This window comes from Pagrus pagrus (assembly GCF_965226575.1).
Source record: "Pagrus pagrus genome assembly, chromosome: 15".
Lineage (NCBI taxonomy): Eukaryota > Metazoa > Chordata > Actinopteri > Spariformes > Sparidae > Pagrus > Pagrus pagrus.
In genome coordinates this window covers 13030790-13050513 of record NC_140199.1, presented here as the reverse complement: position 1 = coordinate 13050513, position 19724 = coordinate 13030790, and the positions used below count along the sequence as shown (strand labels likewise).

Sequence of the window (19724 nt, the reverse complement as noted above, 5' to 3'; positions counted from 1 at the left end):
CACCACTGACAAGAGCAACAATACTAAAAGTTACCAACAGTCTCCTTTTGTACTCACTCACAGATACCAGCAACTTAAAAAAAAAAGATTTTTTTCTATTAAGATCCATCCATTATTTCCTGAGAAATCAATATCTTGCAATATTAAAGACAGCAAGAAAAAATTCCTGGATCCGTCCCTTTATCCAGCTCTGCACCAAGAGTTAATGGGGTCTTTTCTGGGCTGCCATCTTCCAAGTTTTATAGAAATCTGCTCTGTGGTTTTTGTGTAATCTTGCTGACAAACCAACCAACCAACAATAGACACAGGGTGAAAACATAACCTCCTTGGCGGAGCTAATAATTCAGGCAAATATAACAGTACTTCAGAGGGTGTGCGTTGCTTCAGTTACTGAGAGGTGATCCAGAGAGGTCAGTTTGAGTGATAGAGCCACAAGTTGGAAGGCTTATCTGACAACAAAACATCCACGTCACAAAGTAATCTACACAGACTCTGTGCCTGCATGTGTTTGACATCGCGTTACCACATGACTTCGCTTGGTTCTGCAGCAAAAGTTGATCCAGGACCAAAAACTTTTTCCAGACAGCTTTGTCTTTCCATGCCACAGCTCTTGAAATGAATGAAGGGGTAGCATTGTTGTCTGATGATTGAAGCATTATGATATGTTTAACTGTTGCACATCTGCTAACCAGTGACATTTGACGGTCTCTGCATGAAATCTTCGTATTAAATTCCAAAAATAAGTTTGTCATCACGGAGAACACCTGGACAATTGTTTTTAATGAACCTAAAGCAAAGGATAGAGCATCTTACAGAGTAAACTATGATTCTCAAAAGGATGTAATCAATCAAACTGATGCATGAGTCCTGCAATTAAGGCGACATAAAAAACAACCTTAAATGACAACATAAAATGTGATTAAGGGTCACCAATCTGCAACAGATTAGGAGTTGAAAGAAAGTTTCTGCATACTGGGGTTTCAAGTTGAAGTCCACAAGCTGAGTCATACAGTATTGTGTGTGTTTGTGTGTGTATGTGTGTGTGTCAGGACCAAGTTTCCTCTTTGAAACCCCATTCTCTCTCTCTCTCTGCCTGTCTGTCTCTCTCTCTGCTCACATAAGTGTTGTAATTTGGATGCTCTGTAATTTCACTATGGTGGTTTAGGGTTAAGTGGAGGCTGTTCCTGCCATCATGAGTACCGGTCTTCCAAACGGACACACACACACTCACTTATACACACACATGCACACACACTGGATCATTGCTACAGTGCGCTTGGATGCTTCTACAAAGCCCGGTCCATTTAATTACATTTATAAACACAGTTTAAGGGCCCTGGCTGTGTCATTAGAGCAGACTTTACGAGATACATTACTGTGTGTGTGCGTGTGTGTGTGTGTGTGTGTGTGAGGGAGCGTGTGTGTTTGTGTGTGTGACAAAGAGAAAGAAAAGGAAACTTTGTCACATGGCAGCTATAATGGGTGGTTGGATGGACACGGGCATGGACACACACATACAAAAACACACGGATACACACACACACAGACACACACACACGAGTAGATTACTGGTGAGAGAGTTGCAGATAGCACAGTCTGTAGCCCAGCAGGGGTTCCAAACACAGAGACAGAAGGTATTGATATATCCTACACACACACACACACACACACACACACACACACACACACACACACACAGGGACAGACGGTATTGATATTTTTGCTCATCAGCCGAGAGTGTGTGGCTGTTCAGCGGGACCACACAGATACACACATTCTAATGCACATACATGCACACAGCATGCAATCAGACAGGCTCAATAATCCATTGTTGTTTTTAGTAATTCAAATTCGTTCATAGTTCTGTCTTCCATTAAAACACCAGATCATTATTGTCAGGCCTGGAGGTTTATATTTGCAAAAAGTTGTTTTGTAGAGCTATTTCGAGTTGAACTGAAATGAGTTTTACCAGTGACACAATGTGCTTTTTGCTTTTCACCTTGATAGTCAATATCTGTAAATCTGACAACTTTAAAGTCGATCACAGAAAACTGCTTCCTTTTTAAGATGAAAAGGTGTTTTTCATTCTCCCAAAGTTTGAGCCTTTACTTTGAAGAACTTTATTTTGCTGCAAAGAATAGCTTACACTCTCAGTCAGTAGTCAATACGCTAACGTGTGTGGTAGTATTCTGGTGAGGATCAAGAATTTTGAAGATCCTGTTTATTTGTTTAAGCTTTGTGTGGTCGTAGAAACTTAGATAAGACATTACCCTGCTTTTGATCAATTCCAAACATCCTAGCTGGATTATTTGATGCATAATCTGGCATGTAAATACCTTATTAATGCAGGGACGTCTTTGATTTAAGTCACAAAGTTGATGATGATAATAAACCATGTAAATGATAATCCACATGCTAGAGTGAAAGTGTAACCCTGACACTGGTAATTTGGTTGATAAATTCTATCATTATCTGTCATTACTTTTTTCATTTTTTTCATCTTTCATTATCTTTCATCAAGATGAGTGATAAGATGAATATGTCTAAGCTGACACAAAATAAATGGAGTCATAAATGGAGTCATGTCCAAAGACGTGAAGAAGATAACAGGGATATGAGCATACATGAAACAGTGACGAACAGTTGTTGGGTCGTTGGGGAGGTCAAACAAATGTGTTACAGATGCAGATAATCACAAACCTGTATTATTACAAGCTTGCAAACAAGGAGGATGAAACACCAGATTCCTCTGTGTCCCATGTAAACATCATCTTTAAGCACATCTTTAAGACAATGGTGCACCTTAAGGGTTCAGCACGCTTTAAAAGAACTATAGATTGTGAGTATCATCCAAACTTGAAGGCAGGGTGAAAAACCTGCTGTCATAGACTTGCTGCGTTAGTACACTACCTTCCTGATCTCCAAGAACTCTGTGTTTTTGATCATCTTCGTAGTCTTGAAGCAACGATTCTCATAATTTTGGATATTGGTGCACACTTTCGGACAGTCCTCCTTGAAAGCAGATTGTAGATTGTCAAAAGCAGCTCCCAACAACTTTATTGAAAAGCATGTCGAAACACTGTTCCCCCTTATAATGTCATCTAATAACATCGCCAACAATGATTCCTTGAACAACTAGAAGACCTCCCTGGGCCAGTGGACACAACACTGACATTAATGGGATGCAGAAATGAAACCTCTTCCTTTGGGCAGGTCCCCTATTCCTTATTCATCTGTTGTAATGTTGTGTCTGTAGTTTGTCCACCCTCCGCGATTATACAACCATTCGTTGCATCAGCATTGGCGTACTCTTTCTGTAACTGCAATATCTGATGAAGTTGCTTTGATCTTGCCGGCGACTTGTAGCCAGTAATAGAGGCTGATTTCCTTCCAAGCAGAGCACTGCCTTTTTGAGCAATTGCAGTCATGTTGTTATATGACTGTGTCGCTCCCTTCAGTGAGCGGACAGGACACCAGCTGCCACTGTTTGCATTCCAATTGTTTGCTGTCCAGTTAGCAAGAAGGCTTGAGCATAGAGGGGAGAATAATTGGGGGAGAGCAGGAAAGTGCAGCTTCTTTCTGGACCACACTGGAAGTAGTTGGAGAATTTATCCCAGTACATTGGTGTGCCAGTTTTTGAAGCCAAAATAGCACTTACAGGAATTTTGTGACAATTTAATAGGATGCCACTAAAGTACACAACACTGTTCTTAGTTTTGTTGGTATCCCTGTATTTCATAACAGTCTTGTTTTTGAACTTGACCACCATGCATTTTTGAGTCTAACCAACGGGGTTTTAAAATGGTTTCATGTACAGTATATGCCCAAGGGTCATTGAATTTCCCCAGCTCAAACAAGAACATGCAGTTCTGAAATTAAAGAGCCATAATTAGGGCGCCAAGATTTTCACATGACAACAATGATATGGTTTAGTGCTTTTGGGCAGTAAAAATGACTGTCGGGATCAAAGCAGAAAGCCACAACTGATGCACTTGAGTGGGTGACGATGGAGGGAGGATGGCAGGGAGAAAGGCTGGGTTATGACAGTGGAGTCGATAATGTCCTGCAAAACCCTTTGGAAAATCATTTTCACTGGTATGGTTTGTTCCCAGAGGCATGACAGAGTTTTTTATTTAAGAAGGGCAGTGTATCAGTTACAGCACAAATGTATGATGGGAGTCACGAGATATGGGTATCTGAGTGTTGGTCTGCATGCAATTCCTTGTCACTGAAAGTACATATGGATTATAAAAGAGAGAAAAGGGAAGGTGAGAGTGGAACAGAGTGAACTGAATTAATTTTCACACCATGATCACATTCATTATATAGTTTCACCTATTTTCCGAGCATAATTACTGTCAAATGTGCCCACATGACACACTGTGAAGTCCTGGTAATTTGCCTTCAATTAAAAGGAATATCACGACCATTTAAGTGAGATTTAATTCCAATTTTGACCAGGCAAGTAAAGAAAAAACTGTGCATTATAACTGCCTTAAGCACTTTGTATAAAGCAGTAAAATTAATACTGCTGGTTCAAATGTGATTATGGTATTGTAGTCCATATAGTCTGATTCCTGTTAAATTGTCTTATTTTAAAGGGATATTTAAAACCAACTGTGAGACTAAATGTTGCCAGTGTATGGTTCTGCAAACTAAGGATATGCTGGAACTTTAACTTTCTCTAGGTTAAAGTTCAGTTTTATTTCATGACAATACTGTGCTTGTGGTGTGGTTTGGTTGAGGCACAACAACACTTGGTTAGGGTTAGGGAAAGACAATGTTTTTGCTTACCTGGTTCTGTCGCCACAAACACATTTGGAAATTGTCCCGACGTCTTGTTTACATTCTTGTTGATATCCAGTGGTTTCACGCTTCAAATGATGAAATGCCATCCTGAACAGTGGTCTCATCCAGCTGTGACGCCACCACACTCTCCTCCATGTCGTGTCACGTATGTCAGTTCAAATACATTCAAAGTAAATGTGAAATGGCACGTTATAAAAACTTTATTATGATATGAATAACAATGTTGGCCCCAAAGTCGGCCAAGATTATGTTTCCTTGTAACATACATTTATTTGATTAACGTGACAAATATGCAACAAAATGCCTTCAGACATTTTAACATATGCAGTTTAATAGAAGGCTAAAATTCTAGTGAAATGTCCAGGGACGCCTTTATAGATAAAGCAGGAGGTGATCGAGGGTGAGCGGCGATGCCCAGATGTAAATATAAGCAGCAGATCCTGAAAGCCTGAGGCTCGGATAGAAATCCCAAATTGTATTAAGGGACATTGTCCCTCACTCCCAGTATGCGTACCTAATCCTGTTTCAGCGATGTTCCATTACCTCAATTACTATCATCTCACCCAGAGGTGGACCCAGCCAAGGACACCACCGGAGAGCCAACGATGGGTGGAAAGAGAGGGGGAGAGGATGGAGGAGGTAGGGAGGGAGGGATGTAAAGGAGACAGTACTGTATAGTACAAAGAAAAAAAGCATGGAAGAGGAGATATAAGAAAGAAGAGGACGGAGAGATAGAGGGGATGAAGCTGTAGAGAGAAATTAACAAAAGGGATAAACAATAAAAGGAGAACAAATTGAGAATGTAGGGATGGATAAAATTCATATAAGGCCAGTAAGATAGTGGTCGGTCTGTTCTAGCTGGTAGCCAAGACCTGGCATCCATTTTTGTTTCCCAGCTGGTCAGAGAGGGATGTAATGGTGGCAATCCAGCTAATTTACAGGACAGAATGACTGGCTGAAGAACAGACAGTTATACAGGCTGACATTCTGAGGTGGACTCATTACAGAGAGTCTCTATAATGTAAATGTGTCGCTGCCAACTTAAATGTACACTCTTAAGTGTTCCATACGGTACCTCAAACAGGCCTGATACACAGCAGATGCACACGCGGTGCTGTATATACCATATTCACTGTCTCTATATGTGGACATGTTCTGAACATGCACACCAGAAATCAAAATGACGGCTTTTCGACTGTGCTTTTTTCATATGTGCAGCCTTCTCAGATGCAGTGTGAGGATGTTTATGGACATAAGCAGACATTTGTGGACCGTTGTTGACAGTCATCCTCCAGTGCTTCCATCATAAAGGAAGTCTTTTCTCCTATGTAAAGAAGTGGGGATCACTGAAACTTTAAACAAAAAAAGTTTAAAGTTTTGGGTAACGGCAAGAAACAGTCAGATAGAAACCTTTGCATTTGGATATTGATATAATGTTTTCAAAATTGCGCTTCATATTTCCAGTGCGTTTTGGCCCGAACGAATCCCCATTTCTGGACGTACCGTGTGTCTCGTCAGTTTGGTGCACTGGCTTTATTCAGCTCCTTTGACAGCCATTGGATCAGAGTGCTACACTTCCTTTTGAGGGGGATAGATAGAGCTAGGGGAAGCTGCTGCATGCACGCGCGCATGCATACACATACACACCCACACACACACACGCACACACACAAAGGAGTCGTGAAACATGAGCCAAGCTGCCTCACTGCCTCCCTCTCCCATCTAGCACCACATAAGTGTCCAGGCAATGCCCTTGGCTTAATAGGGCTTAATGCCTGTGCTTGTCACTGTAGCATGGCTGGTATTGAGTGTTAGGACATTTCTGAAATGTGCGTGTGTGTTCTCTGGAGTCTCACTAGTGGCTGTATGGCTTTGACATTTACCCCAGGTAAAGAACCGGATGCTATTATTTACCCCCTTCTTCCCTCCCTCCTCCCTCTTCTCTCCTTCAACATTCCTGCTTTGGACTTAAAAGTTGAAGCAGGTATTTGTCACCTCTATCTAAACTTAAACCAGAGGCATTATTTCTCCCATCTCATCTCTTTCTTTCCCTCTCTCTGACTCTATCTATCTTCATCTCCTAGTCTCCATTCTGCTTTCTCTCTTCATTTTTCTACCTCCCAGTGGTGGAGAGTTTGCCTAATGAAGTGGCTGATGGGAGTATATTACAGAGAGACAGAGTGGAGCGGTCGCCTACTCTAAAATCCATTAACCTTACAGTTTCAATCAGCGTGCAGACAAGTCTGAGCTACGAGTCAAAGAGGAGCGTGTTAGCTTTAGAGTTACACTATTGTGCCTCACACTTGTTTTCCTCAATATTTTGCTCACATCTTTGTCTGAAAACACAAATCCTTTTACTGTTTTATCATTGTGCTGTTCCACGAACTCACAGGCTTAGTTTTCATTAGCTGGCAGTTTTTTTTTTTTTTTTTTGGTTAAAGCAGATGTAGTTGAGTTTGAGGCACAAATATCTGGGCAGCCACAGTGGGTCTCCTTCCTCTTATAATACATCAATTTTCCTGCATGTATAAATGACCGAATCCCTGAGACATTTAGGACTTTTTTCAAAAAAGCCTGAAATTACCCAGTAAGACAGGAAAGATTAGAGTTGAATATGAAAAAAAAATACAGAACAGAATTATGTGTACTAGAAATATGTTATTTATCTGCTTCCTTATCTTGTTGATAATCTTGTGTTCATCGTATTTTCTTTGTGACCCCTTGTAGAGGTCCTGGCCCCAATTTGGGAACTATTTTATAAAACCATGTGCACCATTCAAGGGAGATAGGGCTCCTGAGAGGCTCCAATATATATGTATTTTTTTTAAAGAAAAGCTTGTCAAACTTTATTTGGCAAACAACAATACTAATATAATTAATCTGGGCTTCTTCTGTGGTTAGTTAGTTAACGATTTACCCCAAATGAATGCCTACTGAGAGAAATCTTTTAGGGTGCTTACAATACCAACTTACATTTTGTGGCTTTTCAAAGGGAAAAACAATCTTGTGATATTTTTCCATCTTCACATTTATGTCCCACAAATGCTTGCTTGACCTGTCTAAATTGTGTGTACAAGACTGTCACTATCAGACTGTCACCTTAGTGAAAGAGACATTTTTCATAATCAAAAATACAGAGGCAGAACTCACACCCCTAGTCAATGAAGGAAAGAACTGTCCCCATGCTGGATAAATTTGTTTCCCATATGGGAAGTAATGTGTACAAAAGGATAAACCACCTCCTAGATCGACCAAGGAGGGAACAAGTGCAGTGTTATTGTGAATGCTGTGTCCAGGATTAGAGAGGGAAAAAAGATGAATAAATAAATGAAGCCTCCCTGGTCTTGATAATGCAAATGATATTCACAGGTTAGATCCTATGCAGGTGGCCACAATTAGTGGTAATTTGTGCCGATTTTAATGATCCATAATTTAGCTGCCTTTCCAAACTGTTGGTCATGTGGGATGAGTGTGTGTGTACAGAAGAAGAGACGGGGAGGAAGGGAGGGATGGTCAATAAGAAGGAGGAAGGACATAAAAGAGGGGGAAGAATGTTCCCCTACACACTGACACGGACCCTTTCTACACACAGGCACAACGCCTGTCTTTCACACTTCAGCATCATAAATGTGCATTTATGTATGTTGTGAAGTAAGTCTCGTAGTGTGTGGAAAATTACATCTCTTTAAAATACACACACTCCCACGAGCATGTACACAAAATGTTCCCCTCACAGATATGTGTTGAATATGTTTTTTTCACTGCAACCTCTTTGACTCGCTCTTTCTGGCTATTAGAACCAAATTGCAACGTGTGGATGTATAAAAGCTTCCCTGTAAACCATGACATCCTTTTAGCTTCACTGCTAATTTGTCATATTCATTCTGCCGGTAATTAGCAGGTTATACATCCCAATCTGTGTCTATTTTTACAAACCACTTTACCTGTTTACATGTTAATGGGATGTTTTGGGATTTATTGTCCGGACACGTTACAGCAAAATAGCTTTTTACCGAAAAGTCATCGGAGATAATTAGCATCAATGTTACGACCCCTAGAATGACACCTGTTTATTTATTCTGATTTTGCAACAATATTACAGCATGTTTCAGTTTATTATGTGTGGCAACTTTTGACATTTTTGGATGTTGTTTATAATTGTTGTGGTTGCTATCCCACAAATAACTGGATTTCTATCCTCACCTAAAACATAACCTTGCATTGTCACATACTGTGCCAGCTTTAACTAGAATTTGAAATGTGATAGTAAAATAAACCTAAATATTTAGATTTTGCTACAAACTTGATCCATTTAGATAATTTTGGAGACATTTTTTGGAAGTCTGGGGTATTACAACAATTGTCCATTAAAACTCCATAGTTGCCTTCCTTTACAACAGCATTTTACCCTTGAACCTTTTTACTGAGATCTAATTTCAGTCAGTTTTCTAGCTTTTTGCCCATGTATGGTAACCTTTATCTGTAGTTCATTTGCATTGTTGATGGCAATAGTTAAGAGTGTCATCTAAATGCCCGGAGTGTGACATAAATGTCTAAACTTCTTGTTCGATTATGTGTATATCCATTTGTGTATGAATCTCTGCTTCGTCAAATGCAACCACTTTGCACTGTGCTTGGTAGTGGAAGGCTCTGAATGGCAGCAATGGGGGTTCGTCTGTCATCTAATCTTGTAAACGAGCTGATGGCCGTCCGTTCGGTTCCCTAATGAGATTACACATACACTGCGGGTCCCACCACGGGTCATCATCGCCGAGGCCATTCAAAGGCAATTATTGTTTTAAATGTTCCTCTCGTTGCCATCTCAAAGTGACTCTGCACGCTTTACTGATGGAAGAAGCTTTGAGGCAGACTGAAAGAGTTTTTTCTTTGTTCAGTTTGAGCCTAAATGTTTTTACACTCCTACTGTTTTACTTTCCTCAGGCGGCTGGGGTGCTCTGTCTGCGTGAATGGAAAGTGTGTATGTGCATTTGTCTGTGGTGTGTTCGGAGTATGAACAGTACATAAGAGAAAATGGCTTTAAAATACAGTGTAGATGAAATAACTTGCACAGATTTGATTTTTATTGTACTCAATGATAGGGCTATACCTTAAAGAAGTAACTCATCAGTCTAAACCTTTTTTCAGTTGTATTTTCAAAAACATTTGTGATTTGCCTGATTTATTAAAGTATCTATGCTGTTGCTACAGTAATGAGGAAGCAGTAACTTACTTGTCTAAAGGATTCTTCTCTGTTGCCTCTCCTGTGTGTGTGTGTGTATGTGTGTTTGTCAGCGGGCCTCTGTTTTGGTAGATCAGTGGGAAGTGGTAGTCCGCCGGGATAGCCCTGTTTCTTTGTTCTGCTGCTGACAATGGAGGACTCACAGTCAGTCTAAAGGGAGAAATTATGTCCCAGAGCAGTCTGGGAGAAGAACAAATGCACACACACACACACACACACACACACACGCACACACACACACACACACACACACACACACACACACACACACACACACACACACACACACACACACTACTTCTCACATGCTACTCATGTGGGGCATGACCTCAATAAGAGCTACTGTTGTATTTGCAAAGCCCTCAACACCATGTGCCGACCACTTTTAAAAGCTTTAAGAGTTAGGCCTAGGGTTCAAATAAAAGATTGGTTCAGCCAAGTTAAAAACAGTTGTCCTTCATGGATTTCATTCTGGACACAGCACTGTTTATGTACAACTGTTTAAATGTTTCCAAATGAACAGTGAATGCTTGACAGACTCTTATATTGTCTGATTGATTCAGAAATAATGCCTAACATATAGTCTGGATATTGTTAATGGTGTTCAATATTTTTTTAAGTAAATATTCTTCCTAACCCAATTCTTTCTTATCTGTCACAACAGGTAAGGAGGAGCCAACCACCTATACCTGCACTACATGTAAGCAGTCATACGGCAGCGCCTGGTTCCTGCTGCAGCATGCTCAGAACACCCATGGCTTCCGTATCTACCTGGAAAGTGAACATGGCAGCCCTCTCACCCCACGGATGGGTGGGCCTTCCTCCCTTGGCGGGGGTGCAGACTGCCCTTCTCAGCCTCCTCTTCACGGCCTCCATCTGCCTCCTGATGCAAGCCCCTTCAACCTCCTCCGCATCCCTGGCTCAGGCTCAGGTGGAAGGGACAGTGTCGGAATAGGGGGAGGAATTGGTCACGGTGGTGCTGTTGGTGGGGGCCATCATCAGCGTTTCCCTCCCACGCCACCCCTCTTCAGCCCCCCACCAAGGAACCACCTGGACCCCCACCACCTGAGCCCAGAAGAGCTGGCGCTGGCAGCCCACCATCCGAGTGCCTTTGACAGGGTGCTGCGCCTCAATCCTCCTCTGCCCCTGGACCCCCCTCCGACAATGGACTTCTCACGGCGGCTACGGGAGCTGGCGGGCAACACCTCAGGGTCCACTCCCCCACTATCCCCCAGCAGGCCAAGCCCCATGCAGCGCTTGCTCCAGCCATTCCAGACAGGAGGAGGAAGTGGAAGTGCAGGCGGTGCAGGGGGCAGCAAACCTCCATATCTTGCCACCCCACCCCCTCTTCCAGGATCCATGCAGTCACCTGTAGGTTCTCAGACCACTCCTACCACCCCTCTCCCCTCAGCAGGAGCCACACCCTCCTCCACCACCCCCTTGAAATCAAAGTGTTGTGAGTTTTGTGGCAAGGCCTTCAAGTTTCAGAGTAATCTAATAGTGCACCGGCGCAGCCACACAGGAGAGAAGCCGTACAAATGTAACCTGTGTGACCATGCTTGTACACAGGCTAGCAAACTGAAACGCCACATGAAGACACACATGCACAAATCCTCCTCGCCAAACACTGGCAAGTCAGAAGATGGGCTCTCAACAGCCTCCTCTCCGGAGCCTGGTACCAGTGAGCACATGGCCAGTGCAAGCAATGCCCTTAAGTCAGTTGTGGCCAAGCTGAAAAGTGAGAATAACCGTATGCTACGTGAGAACGGGGAGGAGGAGGAAGAAGAAGAGGAGGAAGAAGAAGAGGAAGAGGAGGAGGAAGAAGAGGAGGAGGAGGAGGAAGAGGAAGTAGAGGAGGAAGAAGAGCATAATGGAGAGAGGACAGCCAGAAGAAACAACAGCTTTGGTCATCACTTTGGTTTGAACCTTGAAACGACACGTCAGCATGAAAACAACGGTGGTATAGGAAGCCGACTGGGAGCAGTAGCTGATGAGGGGTCCATCCCCCGCTCACTCCCTGAGGTGATGCAGGGGATGGGTCTGGCTGCCAGCATGCAGCACTTCAGTGAAGCCCTCCATGCACACAAACGGAATGCCATGGCCCAGGAGAACCACCTGCATCACCACCTCAACCGAGACCATCACCACAATCGTGAGATGTGTGATGGAAACTCGGTGTTGGAAACAGATCGTGGGGAGGAGGGCTCTGTCTCAACAGTCAATGGGCGAGGAGCATCCCCTAATGAATCTGCCTCTGTTGGCCTCTCTAAGAAACTGCTTCTGGGTAGCCCCAGTCCACTCAGTCCTTTCTCCAAACGCATCAAGCTGGAAAAAGAGTTTGACCTGCCCACTCCAACAATCCCTAACACGGAAAACGTCTACTCCCAATGGCTGGCTGGCTATGCCGCCTCCCGACAACTCAAGGACCCTTTTCTGAACTTTGGGGATTCCAGACAATCGCCCTTCGCCTCCTCGTCCGAGCATTCTTCAGAGAATGGTAGTCTGCGTTTCTCGACCCCTCCTGGGGAACTGGATGGTGGGATGTCAGGCCGCAGTGGCACAGGCAGTGGAGGCAGCACACCACACCTCGGGGGTCCTGGACGGCCCAGTTCCAAGGAAAGCCGCAGGAGTGATACTTGTGAGTATTGCGGCAAGGTGTTCAAGAACTGCAGTAACCTGACAGTGCACCGGCGCAGCCACACAGGGGAGAGACCATACAAGTGTGAGCTGTGCAATTATGCTTGTGCCCAGAGCTCCAAACTTACTCGCCACATGAAGACCCACGGTCAGATCGGCAAAGACGTGTACAAGTGTGAAATTTGTCAGATGCCCTTCAGTGTCTACAGCACCTTGGAGAAACACATGAAAAAATGGCACAGTGACCGTCCGTTGAGTGCCGAAATAAAGTCAGAGTAGAAGGCCGAACTATGGGACCTTTTCCCCGCAGCTATGTCCGCCATTAGTCCCCTGTTTATTCCCAGCCCCTTGTAGATTTGCCCCAATCCTAACACTCAACTTTCGTCAGTCTGGCGAAGGCTTAAGACCATGTGCTCTGCACCAGCACACCCCGTTTCCATTACCCATTGAATGCATGATCTGTATCGGGGCAATACTCTTGCATTGACGCAAAACTTCGAGCCTTTCTCTTGTGCAATAATTTACATGTTGTGTACTATTTTCTTTTTTGAGTTTTCCTTTTCCATTTTTAAGAATTAGTCAGCATGCATAGTATGTTTTTGCTAATCAAAAAAAGAAAAGAACTTGTCCCTGGTTGGTTAGTTGTTGAGTAAATGTGTTGCTGTTTTTCTCTTGTTCTGTTTTTTCTTTTTATTCTTCAAAAAGAGAAAAGACAAGAAAGATATACCATGCTGCATACATTCTGTAACACATATCATGTACAGTTTTGTTTTGTAACATGGAAAGTGAACAGTCTTTGATTTGACCCAATTCTTACAACCCTGGAAATGCACTTATCTTGATCTTTCTAAAAGATGCCATGTTCACACAGGGTTAAAAAATAAAATAAAAATTGCATTGGCTTGATGACTAAACTTAAAGTAACGACAGCCTTCAAATTTCTTTCAAAAAGACAAGGGTGTGCTAGAATTGAATTTGTACTATCATTTGGTAGAATAAGAAAGAGTGCCTTTGATATCTCAAGACTGCATTGGCCATAATCTTATCTGGTATAAGTTTGGGGTCACATTAGATAAAGCTAGAAGGTTTAAGCCACCCAGGAAAGGTCCTTGCATCAAGCACCTGACTGCTCAAAATAGACTGTGACAACTCATGATGAAAGATCAGAGAGTTCTTGTTAATCATCATTTAGCTACCTATTACATGTTCAATAGGCTATCTCTTTAATATGTGGATTTCATGGCAAGCATGGTACAAGCAGTATTGTGTATATCTGAATTATTTGTAGTTTTTTTCTGGTAAGGAGGTACTTTTGAGATAAAGGTAATCTGTAATGTACAATCCTGAACTTGAGGGATACAGCGCATGGCTGAGAAGTGTCATGCATCTGCGTTAGCACAAACCTACAACGCTGCTTCGATATGTCAGTGTGTGGAACAATGCATAAAGTAATATATGAGCTCCAAGTAAGGCTAACTTTATTTGAGAGCATTGAAATAACTACAAGCTAGACAGACAGAAAGCTACACAGAACTCAAAGCTACGTATGTAATATGGGGATAAGAGGCAATCTCTTTCATTTTACATTTCTAATATCAAAACAGGGTCATTAAATATGAATTGCAGAGGGAAAAGGAAGAAAGAATTGCAAAAAATACCTGTACTCCAAGGCTCTTAAAAAGAGTAAAATGCATTAATTTGAATCAGTATGCATAGGCTAATGCAGGGCACATTTTTTTCTTTGTTTTCTGTTGCCTTTGAACCCAATAGAGTTTTTTTTCCCATTCAAGCTGTTCATAGTATAGCACTTGTCACTGAGAGTAAGTACCGACGTTTTGCTTGCATTTTCCCACACTGATGCAATGTTGGTACATGTGTTGAGTCTAAAAGCTAGATTGTCGTATAGAGGACATGAAGTGCACTGTTCAATTTTCCCAGTTTACAAATTTACGCTGAAGGGAAAACGTTGTTGAAATGCTGTCAGATGACGAGGTTCCCATTGTTAAAAGCAGTAAAAGATGAGACACATAATCTGTTGCCAGCAACTCCAGCCTCATGAACCTTGACCTTTGTACCCTTGCCGTTTCACCTTTGACCATTTGTCAATTTGTTACCCCGAGAAACCCCAGTGCTTTGCCTGGGCGAAAAATTCATCCTGTCGGCAAGGTCTGTAAATTACAATGTTTGATGTGAGTTACGTAAGTAAACACAGCTCCTTCATGGTCACAAAATTGATGCAGCTTTCATTGACCACTGCAGCACCAAACATCCACATTTACAAGGAGCTGTACTGTAACATTATTGTCATTGACACCGGAATAATCTATAGACCTTGCTGCCTCGACAACAGACACTCAAATCTTGTTGCTCACACTGCAAGAATCAGTTTTTGTATAAATCTTCCTTTCATTATAGATATGAAAATAAACGTCCTTTTTTTTGCAAATAACACTCCACTATCTCGAAGGGGAAACTGTATTTAAGTTTTGTTGTCGTTTCTCTTTTCCTCAGCGTCTTGGTGGTGTTCAAGACTCCGATCACAGTATATATGAAATGATAAAAAAAAAAGACGAAAAAAGCAAAAAAAATTTCTGTGATGGTTTTGTATTTCTTTCTTTTTTTTTGCCTTGGCTCTTCACAGCTCTTCAGGTTGAAATACAATTTGCATTGGGGAAAGGATTAAGATTATATATGAATATATAATAAAGAACTTAAAATATAGGAAAATGCACACTCATGTCGATTCCTATGCTTAAACACATTTATGGTCTACTTTTTCTGTATTTCTAGAATTGTATTTGAATTCAATGTTCACTTAGAGTAGGCACTATAGTATTTATATTGAGGCTCGTATTTTTAACTGTTGCTTGTTCTCTCTAAAGGTATTTACCATACCTTTTTTTGGTAGTGGAAAAAAATCCCAAGCTGCCACGGTATATTTTTTTAATTTGGCAGGATAATATAGTGCGAATTATTTGTATGTTTAAAGAAATAAAAGGAAAAACCCCATAAAAAAGCAGCTAAAGTATGTGGCATTGGGAGGCGTCACAGGCCATCAGATGGCCGCCGCTCTGTTTCCTGTCCACAGAGATGGTTGTACATATCTTCTTTGGTTTTTGGTTCGGACCTCCTTCCCCCCTGCTGCCATTCTTGTATGCAGTAATGCAAGCTGACGTCGGCCTGTTCTGTTGTGTGCTTCTGTCTCTCTCACCCCTCCCACCTGACTACATTCCAACATCAAGAAGAGAGGAAAAAAAGAAAAAAAAAACTTCATATGCAGTACATGGATTACGAGAAAAAAAAAAAAGCGTCAAAATAAATACATTTAAAAAAGAAATTAAATGTTTTGCAGTTTTTTTTCATTGCCAAATACTAAATGGTGCTTTATATTTAGATTGGGTATACTTTCATATGCAAAGCATATTTAAAAATGACCCGGGGGATGTGGAGAAGCCTGCTTGAGTTGAGACTTTTTTGTAAATGGCAATGCGGAATATTTTGTTATCAGCCTTTTCTATTCCTATTCTGAGAGCTGTTTGTTGTAACTTGAACTTGAACTTTATCTTTTACTATGGGAGTTACTATTTATTATTACCTATATGCTCTGTTCAAAACAGAGACATGGAATGGATCCTTATTTTTGGTTTCTTTTTATTTTGTTTTTTATTTTCGGTTATTATATAATTTTGATTTTTGTTTTTCTTTTGTAATGGTGGCCGATGGTCATTGGACAAACCGAGCTCTTTAATTTCTGTTGTACTTGTTTGGGGTCTCTGTTCAGTTGTATTGGGAAAACCACTGTCTGTGTTTTCTGGCAGATGTCTGCATAATCCTGTTCACACACCCATTTTGTCCCTTTATCGAAAAACAATTAATAAAAAAAATGAAAGTATAATGGCACTTGTCGCTTATCTCCACTCTGTGTGTGTCAAGTTGACTCAAGTGTGTGTGCATGGGTATGTGTGTGTGTAGTTAACTCCCATCCTAGAGCTCACTGGTATCTTTAACCTGCACAGCTGTCGGCCTCACCTTTTTATAATTATCATTACATTTTCTTTTTTTATCTAAATATATTTCTCATAAAAATATGTATTTCTCATAAACCACTTCAAATGGAGGAGTTTTCACAAGTCAGCATGTACAGACATGTAGTTCAGAGGGCATGGTTCTCCCCCCTAAGTGTATATATGTGTGTTTTAGGTGTCAGTGGTGACCTGCTCAGGGCGTGTTCTTAACATGCTTTCTCTAATGAGGCCTCAGTGTCTCGCACTGTTGCTTGAACCCAATGAACTCAGACCTCCACCCCCAACCCCACCCTAGCCTTTGGCCCTGTACTATATGTACTTTATGACTTGTATATATGTGTGTGTGTATGTCAGCGGTTATTGTCTTGCCCAGGAGGAGTGGGAGGGCTCAAGTCCATGAAAACTTCTAAAACTCCTGACACCTGTGTGTCTGCAGTGTCATCCTACCTGTTGATCCGGACAGCTCAGCTGGTTTTAGCGTATGACTGTTTGTGTGTGTAGGCGTGTGTGCGTGCATCACACCATTTTTACTTAGCTTGCATGCTATCTCAGAGCACATATGTGCACTACACATGTCACTCCTCAAAGTACAGTACAGTATCTGTTGCTGATAATAGCCCTGAAAAGTTCTCTATCAGTCTTTCAGTCTCACACACACACACACACACACACACACACACACACACACACACACACACACGTGCACGCACACACACACACACACACACACACACACACACACACACACACACACACACACACACACACACACACACACACACACACACAGAGTATATGGACATATATGCTGCTCCTCTCACAGAATGTACTTAAGTAAATATCATTATGTCCCTCTGTTTGCTCAGTAGTCACAAAGCCTCATAAAGCTGTCAAGATCAATCAGCACCATGTCCTCCAACCACTGCGCCCTTCTGTTCAGCTCTCTCACGCACTCTTAAGTCCTTTCAGGAAGCATCAATACACCTGCCATGGGTCCAAATTGTAAGACATATGTGGATGTAATTAAGAACATAAAGAATGTGAAGTACCATCACTTGGATTGAGATTAAAAACATAACACAGAAATCTAAAATCTAATCTGGTATTTTTAACTTTCATGGCAAAAAAAAAACAAAAAAAAAAAAACTGCACCTGACCTTGAGTATTTTGTTCATGCTGGACTCCTTTCCAGTCACAACGGATCCAAACAGACTCTCCACTCCATAAATATTAGGCAAACTATTACAGCATATACACCATATTGTAGAAATACAACAAAAGAAACGAGTGTGCTAAATTTTCACAAAGCAGAGCTACTTTGCTGTAAAACATATTGAAATTACCTTACCATTTTGAATGCAGGCTTTGTGTAAGTATGCACAGTGCAGCTGTTTTATAGCAGCAACAGAAATATAATACAATGAATGTCAGATCAGACTCTTTGTTAGAAGCTCAGAAGTGAACTTGACTTTTCAAAGAAAAAGGCAAAAAGAAAGGTTAAACGCGTGCTCTAGTTCAGGGCCCCCCTCCCAACAACTTAAAGGTCCCACATTGTAGAAAGTGAGTTTTCCATGTCTTTTTCAATTATAAAGCAGGTCTAGGTGCTACATAACAGCTGTGAAAGTATTAAAATGCTCAATCCACAGAGAAATGCACACAGCCTGTATTCAGAAACTGTGCCTTCACAGTCTCTAAGGAGACAGGCACTAAAATGAAGCGTTCAGACAGAGGATGTGTAGAGGTGCTGCAGCATCGGACAGTATGAGAAAAACAACGTGTTTTTTGAACATTAAAGCATGTAAATATGTTCTAGTAGACACCACAAATAAAAGTACCTGAAAATGAGCATAATATGGGACCTTTAAGCCACTGGGCCTGCGCCTGGTATCTCTGTTTGGTAATAATCCATCCATGTTGGGACAAAAACATGAGCTATATGTGCTTCAACCTTCAACAATACCTTCAAAAATAGCACTACTGTGTGTTAGATTGTGGCAAGTGGCCAATAACAAGAAGTGCATGAGTGAACATTTTACAAAACCTTCAAAGCTTTGCTCTGTATTCACCTGACATGAATGCACATTCTCATGCGGGTGCATGAAACAGCACAATACACAACTTCAGATGCGCTACTATCTGCTTATACACTATGCTCACAGCTGCCATATTTTCAAGTGGTGTTTTTTTTTTTTTTTTTACTTTTAAAATCATTTCTGTTGTCACTTCAAACTTCAACTCCAAATGGCATATTTACTTGACGACACAGTACAGAGAGATTAGATGGGCCGAGGAGCAGGTTTGTAGCCGTACAGAGAGTGTAATGGGCGACTGCCAGACGTGAATTTGATGCACATTTGAATTTAAACCTCAAGTTAAAAAGAGCACAGAACTCAAATTTACCCTGCAAGAATAAAGGCTATAAAAAGATCACAAAGGACACGTATAATCCAAATTCAAAGCGGTGACTTTTCATTTAAGCGACTGCCAAACTACCTTGATGCCCCGAGAGCTACTGACTTTGAGGAGCTTCAGTGTTGCGAGAGGTTCAGGTGTGTTTGACATGGGAGGACTGCAAGACTTTATTTCCCACCTTAGGACCCACAAGTGGCAGCAGTTTCCTCTTTACTCCCTGTTAAACAATGTGACCAGCCACCAGCAGCACCGCCTGGGCAAATAAAACAAATCAGCACCATATTTTTTCACTTCCTCTCTCTCACTCTCTCTTTCTGCCTCTTCCCCCTTTCTCTCTCTCTCTCTCTCTCTCTCTTTCTGTGATAAATTCATTGTGTTATAAACTCGTGAAGCATTCGGGCCTTTTCTGCTTTACTGTGGCTCTCCTGTGCTGGTTTATGTGAAAAGCATAATGCATTTGTCACCGTTATAAAATCTATACAACCATGACCTGGAGTCCGCCATAAACTCCCATAGATTTGTCTTTGGCCTGCAGGGTTTTAACAATAAAAGATTCTCCAGAAGAAAGCATGTTTTCACACTGCTTTTGTCACCGTATGGCC

At 41.6% G+C, this 19724-nt stretch overlaps 1 protein-coding gene across 2 annotated transcripts in view; it reads left to right on the top strand.

Moving 5' to 3' along the window:
- The window catches only part of bcl11aa (BCL11 transcription factor A a), a 54953-nt gene extending 38373 nt beyond the window's left edge, over positions 1 to 16580 (top strand). For both annotated transcript variants that reach the window (XM_084376356.1, XM_084376355.1), the window contains exon 3: positions 10713 to 16580. In XM_084376356.1, the coding sequence (XP_084232482.1) occupies positions 10713 to 12964 (2252 nt within the window). In that variant the 3' untranslated portion in view covers positions 12965 to 16580. The remainder of the gene's footprint in view (positions 1 to 10712) is intronic.
- The last annotated feature ends 3144 nt before the right edge of the window (positions 16581 to 19724 follow it).